General features: G+C 44.4%; 1 protein-coding gene across 2 annotated transcripts in view; it reads left to right on the forward strand.

Moving 5' to 3' along the window:
• Positions 1-12,962, forward strand: part of Flvcr1 (FLVCR heme transporter 1) — a 39,185-nt gene extending 26,223 nt beyond the window's left edge. For both annotated transcript variants that reach the window (XM_012951884.2, XM_045133088.1), the window contains exons 6-10: positions 1,940-2,050; positions 2,655-2,760; positions 4,207-4,318; positions 9,487-9,554; positions 9,975-12,962. In XM_012951884.2, coding sequence (XP_012807338.2) covers positions 1,940-2,050; positions 2,655-2,760; positions 4,207-4,318; positions 9,487-9,554; positions 9,975-10,049 — 472 coding nt within the window. In that variant the 3' untranslated portion in view covers positions 10,050-12,962. The remainder of the gene's footprint in view (positions 1-1,939; positions 2,051-2,654; positions 2,761-4,206; positions 4,319-9,486; positions 9,555-9,974) is intronic.
• The last annotated feature ends 221 nt before the right edge of the window (positions 12,963-13,183 follow it).

Consider the following 13,183-nt stretch of genomic DNA (forward strand, 5'->3'; position numbering starts at 1 on the left):
AAAAAGCCTAAAATTTCCCAAGCCATAGTACCACTTGACTATATGTAATATAATATGAAATGACTTGACTATATGTAATATAATATGAAATGCCATGTTAATTGTCCATCTGTTTGGAACTAGTAAACATAGGGCCAGAGATGTGGCTCAACTGGTAGAGTGTTTGCCTAATTTCTAATACTGCATAATCCTGCTGTGGAGGTGCCCGCCTATAATCCCAGCACTCAAGAGTTGGACGTGGGGGAGCAGAAGTATAAGGTTATCCTTGGCTACATGGAGAGTTTCAGTCCAGCCTGGGTTACATGAGTATAAACTGTAAGCCAGGCATTTTCCTGTGAATGAGGAAGAGAGTATTGTATGGTACAAGTATTAAAGATGTTTCATGAGGCCCTATATCAAATAACAATAAAAAAAACAATGAGAACATAAAAGAGTGAATGAGTTACTGGAGAGATGGCTCTGTAGTTAAAGGCACTTGCTTGCAAAGCCTGAGTCCCATTCTCCAGTCCTCATGTAAAGCCAGATGCCCAAGTGATGCATGTGTCTGGAGTTTGCTTGCAGTGTCCGAAGGCCCTGGTGCTTGCCATACTTGCTCTCTCTGTCTTCCTCTCTCTCTTCCTCTCTCTCCCTCAAGTAAATTATAAAATATTACAGAAATTATTTTTTAAAAAGAGTTAAAGATAGAATTGGGAGACCAAGGAAGAGCTTCAGAAGAAGCAGCTGTTGCTGGTGGCCCTAAAGGAACAGACACTTTTCTTAATAGACCAAAACTTCCCTATCTGCTTTGGAAAATGAATGAATGGAAGGAACTTTGAGTAAATAAGTAAATGGAATGAAATATGAAATTGTGTCGTAATATACCTTTCAAGGTCCACAGTTAGTTTCTACTGTTATTCTAAACCCTTTAAAAAGTGTCTGTGATCTTGAAATTCTCCCATGATGTAAGACACACTTACTGTGGATTCATCATAGAGGGAAACTCATTCCTGCCTTCAGATTCAGGTGAGACAAGGTCTCACTATGTAGGCTTGGCTGGCCAGGATCTCACCACATAAGCCAACTGGCCTCACACTTGCAGCAATCCTTGATCTCCCACGTAGTAGGATTATAGGTATGTGCTACCACATCCACTTTCTTAGTAATTTTGGTCCATCATGTACTTAGGAAACGTACAGGTAAAAATTTGTATGTTTTATCACTGTAGCTTTCTTCTTAAGATAACTGCCATTCATTTGCCCAACTTCTGTTATGTGGCTCCCTCTTGGCCAGCAATATATGTTTCCTCTCCTTCAGACCACATGGCCCATTTTCAGGTGGAAAGTTAAATGATAACTTAAAAGACTAAACTTGAGCTGGAGGGATGGCTTAGCAATTATGATATTTGCCTGCAAAGCCAAAGGACCCAGGTTCAATTCCCCAGCACCCACGTTAGCCAGATGCACAAGGGGGCACATGTGCCTGGAGTTCATTTGCAGTGGCTGGAGGCCCTGATGCACCCATTCTGTCTCTCTCCCTCTTTCTCTGTCAAAGAAATAAATAAAAAGGAAAAAAATATTTAAAAAAACTTGATGTGCCCATTATATAGGTATAAATGATAAGGGAGAGAATTGGTAAGCTATAGAGAAAGCATTTGGAAGAGAGAAAATGTAATGTGCATCTTGGAGCAGGACTAGCGACCTCTCTCTTCTTAACAGCCTAGACATGACTTCATGCAGGTGTGTCCCTCCGGTCTGAGCACTGAGGGGATGTGTGGGTTTGCCTGCCTCTGCGAACCATTCACGTCGTCTTTAAAGCCCATGTTTCCCCACGGATCAGAAGAGACTAGGTTTCTAAAGTTAAGATTTATTACTGCATTAATAGAGAAGCTAGCCACATTATCTTTATGAGTCTTAGGACAATCAGAAAAAAATAAAAGCTAACAGTTTTGATTTTGTTTTAGACAGACAACTTTGACGGTATACATTTTTTCCTTCATTGGGATGGTGATATTTACTTTCACGTTGGACTGCGGATACATTATCGTGGTGTTTGTTACTGGAGGGATCCTGGGGTAGGTATCAGCGCTTTCAAACTGATGACACCGTGCTGCTGCAATGTTCAAGTCTTGTTTCTCTGGTTTTTAATTTTCTTAAGCTCATCCAAAGGTTCTTTTATTTTGGACACTAAAAGTTATGTCCTGTGCACACAAATGTATAAATTCTTCAGAACTACAAAAGCTTTAAAACTTAAAATGGGCTTGTGGCATGCTGTTGATGAAAAGTGGCTATGCCTTATTAGTCCAAATGAACTCTCTGCCCATAGAGACATTGGCTTGGGCTGCAGAGCCGTGGTAGAGTGCTTTTCTACCCCTTGAAAGGTCCTGGGCTGTATCCCCAGCACTGCCGCAAACAAACAAAGTCAATTTACAAAAAGTAGAACTAACTTTTTCTCCAAAAAGCACCTAGAAATTGTTTTTCTTTGCAGTTCTTGTGAACTTGGGTGGATTGGCCAGTGGTACTTCCTTCATATAGCAACCTCAGAATATTAACTGGCTCACTCCGTCATTAGAACAGGCCTCTGAAGTAGAGTGAGGTGACGTTGCCCTTCTAGTAATTACTGCTCTGGATTTGCTTTCCTGTCTGTCTGTCTGCTCATTTGTTTGTTTTGTTTTCTAGTTTCTTCATGACTGGTTATCTGCCTTTGGGCTTTGAATTTGCTGTTGAAATCACTTACCCTGAATCGGAGGGCACATCATCTGGTCTTCTTAATGCTTCTGCACAGGTAAGCATGTGCGCTCTCTTAGGTGATTAGCCAGGCATGGTGATGCACACCTACACAGCACAGCAGAATCAGGAGTTTGAGGCCAGCCTCAGCTGCATAGATGATTTTGAGGCTAACCTAGGCTACATGAGACCCTGTCTCAAAAAACAAAACTGGGCTAGAGAGGTGGCTGAGCACTTACAAGCACTTCCTGTGTAAGCCCGAGGGCCTGAGGAAGCCTGAGTGTCCTGCTAAAGCCCAATCCCAGGACCCATATAGGCCGCTGGGTGTGGCCACATGCCTCTAACCCGAATTTTGTGAGGAGCAGAGATCAGAGATCACAGGGCTGCCAAATAAGGAGAAAGGTCTGGAATCAGTTAGAGACTCTGCCTAGGTAAAAATGCACATATGCCACACACACACCAGCGTCAAAAACTCAGTTAATTATTTTACCAAGTAGTTCAGGTAATGAATTTGATCTTACTTTAATGGCTTAACAATTCTGCTTTAAAATTTTTTTAGGTATTTATTTATTTATTGTGGGTGTGTGTGCACCAAAGTCTGTTGCCACTGCAAATGAATACCAAATGTATGTGCTACTTTTGTTTATTTATTTATTTTAAGACAGGGTCTCATTCTAGCTCAGGCTGACCTGAAATTTGCTATGTAGTCTCAGGGTAGCCTCGAACTCACAGCGATCCTTCTACCTCTGCCTCCTGAGTGCTGGGATTAAAGGCATATACCACCTCACTTGGCTATGTGCTACTTTTTGCATCTGGCTTTATGTGGGTGCTGGAGGAATTGAACCTGTGCCAACATGCTTTGCAAGCAAGTGCCTTTAACTGCTGAGCCATCTCTCCAGCCCCCAGTCCCACTTTTCAGTGGTTGTTTCTAGAGGCCAAATCATACAAAGAAAATTATTGTTTTTTAAAAAATATTTAATTAATTTATTTATTATTGGAGAGAGTGAGAGAGAGGAAGAGGCAGATAGAGAGAAAAATGGACATGCCAGGGCCCCTAGCCACTGGTAACAAACTCCAGATGTGTGTGCCACCTTGTGCATCTGTCTGGCTTTATGTGGGTCCTGGAGAATCAAACCAGGGTCCTTTGGCTTTGCAGGCAAACACCTTAACTGCTAAGCCATCTCTCCAGCCCCAAAAATTGCTATTTTTATTCATTCGCATATGTGTGTTTGTGTGCATATAGACATGCTAGGGCTTCTTGCTGCTACAGATGAACACCAGATATTTGCACTACTTTTTGTGTCTGGTTTACATGGGTGATTGAGAATTGAACCTAGATCAACAGGCTTTGTAAGCAAGTGAGTTAAGTTCCCAGCCTCCAATCCTACTTTTCAGTGGTTATTTGTCAAAGCCAAATCAAGAAAATTGTTATGAAAGTTAAGGGGGAGAATATGTACCTGTTTTAAAGAACTGATTTTGATAAAAATGATTCCTTTTGTTTTAGATATTTGGAATTTTGTTCACATTGGCTCAAGGAAAGCTCATATCAGTCTATGGTGCTATGGCAGGAAACACTTTCCTCTGTGCTTGGATGCTTTTGGGCGTCATTTTAACAGGTAACTGGTACTTTTCTGTCAAAACTGTGTGCGCTATACTTGGTGTTCTTGTGTATTGCTTCTTGGTTTGGTTAAAACTGAGTAAAAATCAGGACATGGTTTTCTTCTAAGGATTCAAATCTGGCAATTTATTTTGGTGCTTTCATTCTGTCTAGTTAATCTGCAGAGAACACAGAACCATCCTGTCAAGAGCAACAGAAGCCTGGAGTTGGCCTCAGATTCTGATTCTGCTGTTCACCAGCTATGTGACTACACAAGTTCCTTAGCTTCTCTCATAATGGACAGTGAAAAGCCAACTCAGTCTCAGTCTCTTCACCATCTATTCATGACACAGCACTGCTGTGAGCTCAGAGAGTACAGGGGGTTCTTTCCACCAATATGGAAGCATTCTGCAATGACAGTAGCTGGATGTCCGGTAGCTCTACCCAGTTCTCACACTGTCCACCAGGGGCAGCTCCACGTTCCTGAGATTGCTCCTCTTCAGATCTTTCTGCCAGCCTAAGCCTTTGGAGCTCCTGATCAAGTAGTACAATCCCATTAATTTGCTAGAGTGGCTGACAGAACCAAGGAAACACCTGGGCTTACATTTGTTGCTTTACGCAAAGGACCCAAGTAGCCAGTATGATGCAGAGACACAGGTAGACTGGAGGTGCTGTTGCAGGAGTGTGCACGTGTGTTTCTGTCCCTGCGTAACTGGAGTGTACACGGGCGTTCTGTCCCTGTGTAACTGGAGTGTACACGGGAGTTCTGTCCCTGTGTAACTGGAGTGTACATGGGAGTTCTGTCCCTGTGTAACTAGAGTGGACACAGGAGTTTCTGTCCCTGCGTAACTGGAGTGTGCACGGGAGTTTCTGTCCCTGCGTAACTGGAGTGTGCACGGGAGTTTCTGTCCCTGCGTAACTGGAGTGTGCACAGGAGTTTCTGTCCCTGCGCAACTGGAGTGTACACGGGACTTCTGTCCCTGTGTAACTGGAGTGTGCACGGGAGTTCTGTCCCTGCGTAACTGGAGTGTACACGGGAGTTCTGTCCCTGTGCAACTGGAGTGTACACGGGACTTCTGTCCCTGCATAACTGGAGTGTACACGGGACTTCTGTCCCTGCGTAACTGGAGTGTGCACGGGAGTTCTGTCCCTGCGTAACTGGAGTGTACACGGGAGTTCTGTCCCTGTGCAACTGGAGTGTACACGGGACTTCTGTCCCTGCATAACTGGAGTGTACACGGGAGTTCTGTCCCTGCATAACTGGAGTGTACACAGGAGTTCTCTCCCTGCGTAACTGGAGTGTACACGGGACTTCTGTCCCTGCATAACTGGAGTGTACACGGGAGTTCTCTCCCCGCGTAACTGGAGTGTACACGGGTGTTCTGTCCCCGCGTAACTGGAGTGTACACGGGACTTCTGTCCCTGCGTAACTGGAGTGTACACGGGAGTTCTCTCCCTGCGTAACTGGAGTGTACACGGGACTTCTGTCCCTGCGTAACTGGAGTGTACACGGGAGTTCTGTCCCTGTGTAACTGGAGTGTACACGGGACTTCTGTCCCTGCGTAACTGGAGTGTACACGGGACTTCTGTCCCTGCGTAACTGGAGTGTACACGGGACTTCTGTCCCTGCGTAACTGGAGTGTACACGGGAGTTCTCTCCCTGCGTAACTGGAGTGTACACGGGACTTCTGTCCCTGCGTAACTGGAGTGTGCACGGGAGTTCTGTCCCTGCGTAACTGGAGTGTACACGGGAGTTCTGTCCCTGTGCAACTGGAGTGTACACGGGACTTCTGTCCCTGCATAACTGGAGTGTACACGGGACTTCTGTCCCTGCATAACTGGAGTGTACACAGGAGTTCTCTCCCCGCGTAACTGGAGTGTACACGGGAGTTCTCTCCCCGCGTAACTGGAGTGTACACGGGTGTTCTGTCCCTGCGTAACTGGAGTGTACACGGGACTTCTGTCCCTGCGTAACTGGAGTGTACACGGGAGTTCTCTCCCTGCGTAACTGGAGTGTACACGGGACTTCTGTCCCTGCGTAACTGGAGTGTACACGGGAGTTCTGTCCCTGCGTAACTGGAGTGTACACGGGACTTCTGTCCCTGCGTAACTGGAGTGTACACGGGAGTTCTGTCCCTGTGGAGCTGGAGTGTACATGGGTGTTCTGTCCACTGTGGCCTGCATGTGTCCGGCTGTCAAATCTCCAGATCCTGTGTTTTAGTCTTTGGTGATGACTTCCTCAATGATGCATGCTGCTAATGGATGGAACGTGGAATCCCAACATGGTTTGTTTGTTTCCCCAATCTGGGAAAGGAGGCCTCTGGAGTGACCTGAGGTCATAGGTTTTGACCTGTGACAATTGAGGTTAGGTTAGAGAATGCTGACCACCAACTCTAAGCAGGACAAGAAAGGTGGTCAGAAGGAAAAGAAGAAAGGCAGGAGTTTCTCTGACTCACCTTGGTAAAGAAATGCTAATTTCTATGTCAACCTTGGGGAGAGAATTAAGAGCATGGAACACGGCTGTGCACACATGTAATCCCAGCAGTTTGGAGGTGAGGTAGGAGCATCATGAACACAACACCAGCTTGGGCTACATAGTGATACCATGTCTCCCCCTCAAAAAAAAGGGGGGAGGAGCAGTTTTTACACTATTTTCATATTATTTTATGAGATGCATGAAGATTAATTCAGATCAAGCTCCAAGTTAATTTAAGAAATGAAAGTCAAGTTAATTCAGAAATTAAAAATATCTTTTTAATTAAAAATAATAATAGTTTTTTATTGATGCCTTTGTCATCTAAAAATGCTAATTATTGTCTCCCACATGTTGAGTGCTTTGCTGGCAAACTCTTGATGGTTTTTCCAAATTACTAACACTACTAGTAAATGGAATAGAAATATAAAGAGTGGTGTTGATTTCATAGGAAGTCCCAGGACAGGTTCTAGTCTGTCATGCAAGACTTGAAAGTTGCTGCTCTACAGCAAATAACAGATTAATAGCTAAGCAATTACATGAGATTGCATGAAAACAACGAACTTCTGTGGATCTTCTCATGAAGCGTGAGGGGAAGGAAGCCCCATTCAGACCCCAGAGAAGCTGTTTAATCAGCGTCTAGCTGCTGGGGTGTGGCAGCCTAACTGATGGCAGGAAAGTCCTTCCACTTGAGACGTCTGTATGGGAGGAGGGATGCACAACGCCATCCCCGCTGGCTATTCTGTCCCAACTAAGGTGGAGGTGGTGGGGTCAGAGCACATACGTGAGGCATAGGCCCGATTAGAGGACTAGAGGATGCTTCACCCCCCATGCCTGGCTACCATATTACTAAAGCCCCCCCTCTTTTTTTTTACATGTTTCTAACCTAGTATATCATATCTGGCAATAAATAAAAACTGGGGGGACGGGCACCACTATAAGGCAAGAAATATAATTAAAAAAAAAATAAAGAAACAGTATTACCTAATGTTTAGAAGAGTGGGCCTCTATATCAACAAGACTCAAAGAACCCTAGAGTTTATTCAAAGAGTTCTCTTATCAGGAACATGATAATTAAGCTGACCAAAATCAAAGAGAAGGAAAATTTTCGAAGTGGCAAAGAAAGATGTCAAGTCACATATAAGGGAATCTCTACTAACCTACTAACAGATTTCTCAGCAGGAAACCTGCAGGTTAGGACAGAAGAAGATGGTGGAATCAGAGTATAAAATCTTAGCCAGGGATACAATACCCAGTAATGCTGTCCTTCGGCAGTAAAGGAGAAATGAAGTCTTTCTCAGACAAATGTAAGTCTTCGCCTGACTTACAAGAAGTGCTGCCTTGGCTGGGGTTGTAGCCCAGTGCTAGAGGGATTGCCAAGGATGCACAGACCTCTGGGCTTAATCTCGGGACAGGGAGAGCAAGGAAGGGAAGGAGGAAAGAAAAGCACTTCTTGTATGTGATGGAGAACGGAATTTCAAAGGGAAAAGTGCAGGGGGGTATTACCATGGGCTATTTTTTATAGTCATGGAAAATGTTAATAAAAATTGTGAGAAGATAAAAAATAAAATAATTTAAAAAAAGAAAAGCACTTCTTGTAACTAGAAGCAAAAGGACCATAGCGCCCATCCTGAACCCAAACCTGTGAAGCTCGCCGGTGCGGTAGACCCACAAACGAGAGAGCACTTAGTCCTTGTAGACCGTCCGCGCAGTGCAGCCTCACCGAGCTCCCGCCTCTGGCCTTGTTGGCTGTCACCCTCCTGTGTCAGGTTGCCCTCCGCATAGGCTTGCTGGTGTTGCTCTCCTCCTTGGGACGTGGCACCCATCCTGTCCTGAGACCCTCCCTGTGTTTTAGGCTCAGGTCATCCCGGCTGCCTCTAGGATTGAGAAAGACTGTGCTCTTCCCTGATTGCTTTGCATTCCTCATTCCTGTCTGCCTGACAAATTCTGACTCATTTTTCAAGTATTTTTACTTATTTATTTGAGAGGGAGAGAGAATGAGTGGATATGGGCTTGCTAGGACCTCCTACCACTGCAGATGAACTCCAGGTGCATGCAGGTCATTAGGCTTTGCAAGCAAGTGCCTTTAACTGCTGAGCCATCTCTCTAGGCCCTGACTCATTTTTCAAATTTCAGTTCAAGCATCTGTCTGGCAAGCCTCCCCTGGTTTCCTTTGATTGACATATGCAGTTTTTCCTCCCATAATCCCATTGTTCATGTACAATTCTATAAAATGTCACTGTTACCATAAAATGTAGTTGTTTACATTTTTCTTTTTCTTTTTTTTTTTTTTTTTTTTGAGGTAGGGTGTCTCTCTAGCCCAGGCTGACCTGGAATTCACTATGTAGTCTCAGGGTGGCCTCGAACTCATGGCGGTCCTCCTGCCTCTGCCTCCCAAGTGCTGGGATTAAAGGTATGCGCTGCCACCACACCCGGCTTTACGTGTTATTTTCTTAAAGTGAAGAATCTCTTAGGAACAGAATGTGATTTCTCTTCAGAACTGGCTCCTTGCATACCACATTTGTTTACTGATGGATGATTTGCTAGTTAAAAGCAATGTTGCATATGATGGTGTTCGGCTAGAGAGATGGCTCGGTGGTTAAGGTGTTTGCTTGACTATGATGGTCTTACAGTGTGTTACATTTGATAATGCGAAAGAAAGACTAAGGAACAAGTAATTCCTTCATAGTAACTCTTTTGTGCTTCTGTTTCAGCACTGATCAAGTCTGACCTGAGAAGACACAACATAAATACAGGACGGACAAATGGTGACATTAAAGCTGTAAGTAATTTCTCTTTTTGTGTGAGTTCATGTGTTTGGGTATGTGTGCGCGTGTGTGAGCGTGTGTGTGGAGGCAAGAGGTCACAGACATCAGCTTTCTTCCTCAGTCACTACCTGCGTCATTGGTTCAGTTCATCCGGCCCACCAGCTCGCCCAGGACCTGCTGGTCCCACCTCCCGAGAGCTGCAGTTCTGGCCGCGCACACGCTCCCTCACCTGATATGCGCACGCTGGCATCGCATTGGAGCCCAGGCTCTCAGGCTTGCGCAGCAGACGCCTTATGCCCAGCCCAGTTCATGGGTGCTTTTCTGATTTACAAAGTGCACATAGTGTGTATAAACTCACTCTTATTTAGTCAGCATTTATTTTGAGCCTGCCATTGATCTGTTAATTAGCATCTTATATTCTGATGTTTTTACAGGTGCCAGTTGATAGTCCCATGGATCAAGATCCAAAACCAATTACATTTTCTAAGCAATCAGAAGCATCGCTTTGAAGAGGAAAGAGTTGTGGCCCCTCAGCAGTTGGGATATGGCATGGTGATTTTCAGAGCACTGTAGGAACAGTAAGGTGGGTTTCTAAGGATGGCAATGGACACTTACTTTACTTGGCATTATTGGATGAACACTACATGAACTTGTTATTTTTGTTTAGTTATTAATTTAAGCAATATTTTGCTTAAAAATCTTCTGCTGGACTGGGAGATGGCCCGGCGAGTAAGAGTGCATCCACTCAAGCATGAGGGCCTGAGTCTGACCCCCACACCCAGGTACAAAACTGGCCATGGCCACGCACACCTGCTGCCCCGGTCCTGAGAGGGGCAGAGACAGATCACTGAGCTCGCAGGTCAGCCGGCTGACTGAACATGACAGCTCTGAGTTCAGTGAGGGGCTCGACTGCTCAAGGAAAAACCCACCCCGAGGCTAACTCCAGTGGGGGGCAGAAAAGGACTCCAGATACCGTCCTTGGTTGGGTCTCTGATGCGTACGCATGGGGCATGCTCAAGCGTGCACATACACACACACCGAAACCAGGAAGTACGTGCTTCTGCTTCCATCATGTCCACACTGCCATTGATCTAGCTGGTGGCCTGTTCCCAGCTGGTACTGTGTCTGAAAGGTTTTTTGACATATACTTTCAGAAGTAAGTGTTTTTGTAGAAAACAGACACTTTACTAGCAATCTTTCCAAAGTGATAATGTGGGGGTCTAGTCCCTACAAGGCACACAAGAGTACATGCCACTGATATGTACACTTAACACAGTAGACCAAATGTCCACTGTACTTGTAAACTGATACCTGTCCATTGGGCTGACCACCAACAGTGTCAGCATAGTTGACCAGCGTGATGCCTCTGACTGCTCTTCAGAGGACAGTGTTGTGAACAGGCTCCCGGATGAGCTGTTGGGCTTTCCCCATTTCTTACGCTCTTGTTACGGTGTGTAGTAACAGGTACTGTCACTAGTCACAAAATGGTTCTGTGCGCAGGTGTCCCCATGACTGTGGCTTGAGATGACACTGTAATTGAGCTGAGGAGTTGAGACACAGGCCCGTCCTCCTGGTCCTTTCCGTGCTGCCCCCATAGGAAACAAACGCTAGCTCTGTTGTTTCTGTTGTACAACTTGAATGGCTTTAGACCCTTGGTCCATTTGGGCTCCTTACATGTCACTGGCTATTTCATGTTTTTGGTTTTTTTTAATTTTTATTTATTTATTTGACAGAGAAAGAGGGAGAGAGAGAGAGAAAGAATGGGTGCGCCAGGGCCTCCAGCCACTGCAAACGAACTCCAGACGCGTGCACCCTCCCTTGTGCATCTGGCTAACATAGGTCCTGGGGAATTGAACCAAGGTTCTTTGGCTTTGCAAGCAAATGCCTTAACCACTAAGCCATCCCTCCAGCCCTTCACAGTTTGTTTTTAATCACATCCTGTATTTTGCCTTGAAGATTCATGAGATAAGGAAATGTGTGATAACACCACGTAACCCAGGTGTCACCATTGAGTGGAGGCCCCTTGAAATGCTGCCTGTCCCAGTTGAGTGGTATCACTTTGCTGACAGCTAGCTCTCCTCTGAGGAGCGCACGCCCACCAGCACTGGGCAGGATTCTTTCCCTCACTTCCCCGCAGAGTACGTGTAGTCGCCACTCTGCGGGAGTGGTTTGCTCTTGTCCATGCTCAAGGGAAGGAGACTAGACCAAATATATTTTCACAGTGCCTACTGTGTTTTGTTTACAGTGAGACTTTCAATGTTGGTGTCCTGATTCTAGACTACTGCAATGACATTTGATCACCCACATTACTTACATAATGTTCGTTCACACAAAAAAGCCAGTCAGGTCACAAATGCTTGAAGCAAATAACAACTTTAATTTAAACAGTTATGCCTTGATTTATCTTGATTTTTTTAATATTGTCTTTCGGTAAATGGTTATAAATTATGTAGAATCTGACACTGGAAAATGTTACTAAAAGAGCATGCATAGCTAAGGATTAGGAAGTTTGCTTCCTTGTCCTAGGCATGTTTCTGTCACAGTAATAACTGGAAAAGTCACTGAATTTCTCAGACAACATTTTCCCAGTCCGTGAAATCATTGTATTCACTTTGATCTCAAAGATCTTTTAAAAAATATTGTCACTCATCATGGAGTAGAACAAATCACTGTACCTTAGTCTAAATCCAGCCAGAGAATTCGAGCTACAGAAAATCCTCTGGACAAGTGGATGAACAACTGTGACTGGCCCCGTGTAGAGACAGGGCTTTGAAATCTCTGCTCAGTGTTTACGGTCAGTCTGTAGAAGAAGCTCGGCAGAATTTGTGCAATTAGTACCTTCTTTTGATGTTTATATTACAGGATAAAATGACCAGAATATGTCAGTGTGTCTCCTGGTACATAATTGTTTCTATTTTTAGATTGTCAGTGTTGTTTAAAATAGCTGTATATTGTTGAGTTCCAAAGCTTTGAACAAATTGCAGATAAAAGTTGAAATACTTATATCTGAGAAGCATATCCTTATATACTTTATTTTTCCTTTTTCATAAAGAGGATGAAATACAATGTAATAATAACAAAATGAATTGTGATTTTTCTGTATTTTGAGTGAATTGTGGATAATAAACCAAACAAGGATATCATGTAGTTCTGTGTCAGGACTTTGTGAAGAGGGATAGAAATGATCACCTGTGTGAAGCTTAAATGTTCTAGGAAGGATACTGAGTTCTTTTATCCTTGGAGAATGTTGGAGCTGCCTTCGCAAGTACGCTTGTTTTAGGAATGTCCGTACGGGCGTCGGCTGGCTGGTTCCTGTGTCATGTCGCCATCTGTGTTCTGGTTGTGCTGTTTTTACAGTTTCTCTCAATGTTTATTACTCTTTATTATTTCAAACCTTGAAATAAATTTATTTTTAATGCTAATTTTGTATATATGGTTTTTTTTAAATTTGCACACAAGTTGGGGAGAGAAAAAGGAGTACAGGTGGGTCTGGGCCTCTTAAAGGCATTCCAGACTCGTGCACCTCTATGCATCTGGTTCTGTGGGCATTGGGGAGCTGAACCTAGGCTGGTAGGCTTTACAGCAAGTACCTTTAGCTGCTGAGCATCTCGACCCAGCTCTTGCATGCCTTTCTAAAAACAAG

Source organism: Jaculus jaculus, chromosome 1, assembly GCF_020740685.1.
Source record: "Jaculus jaculus isolate mJacJac1 chromosome 1, mJacJac1.mat.Y.cur, whole genome shotgun sequence".
Taxonomy (NCBI): domain Eukaryota; kingdom Metazoa; phylum Chordata; class Mammalia; order Rodentia; family Dipodidae; genus Jaculus; species Jaculus jaculus.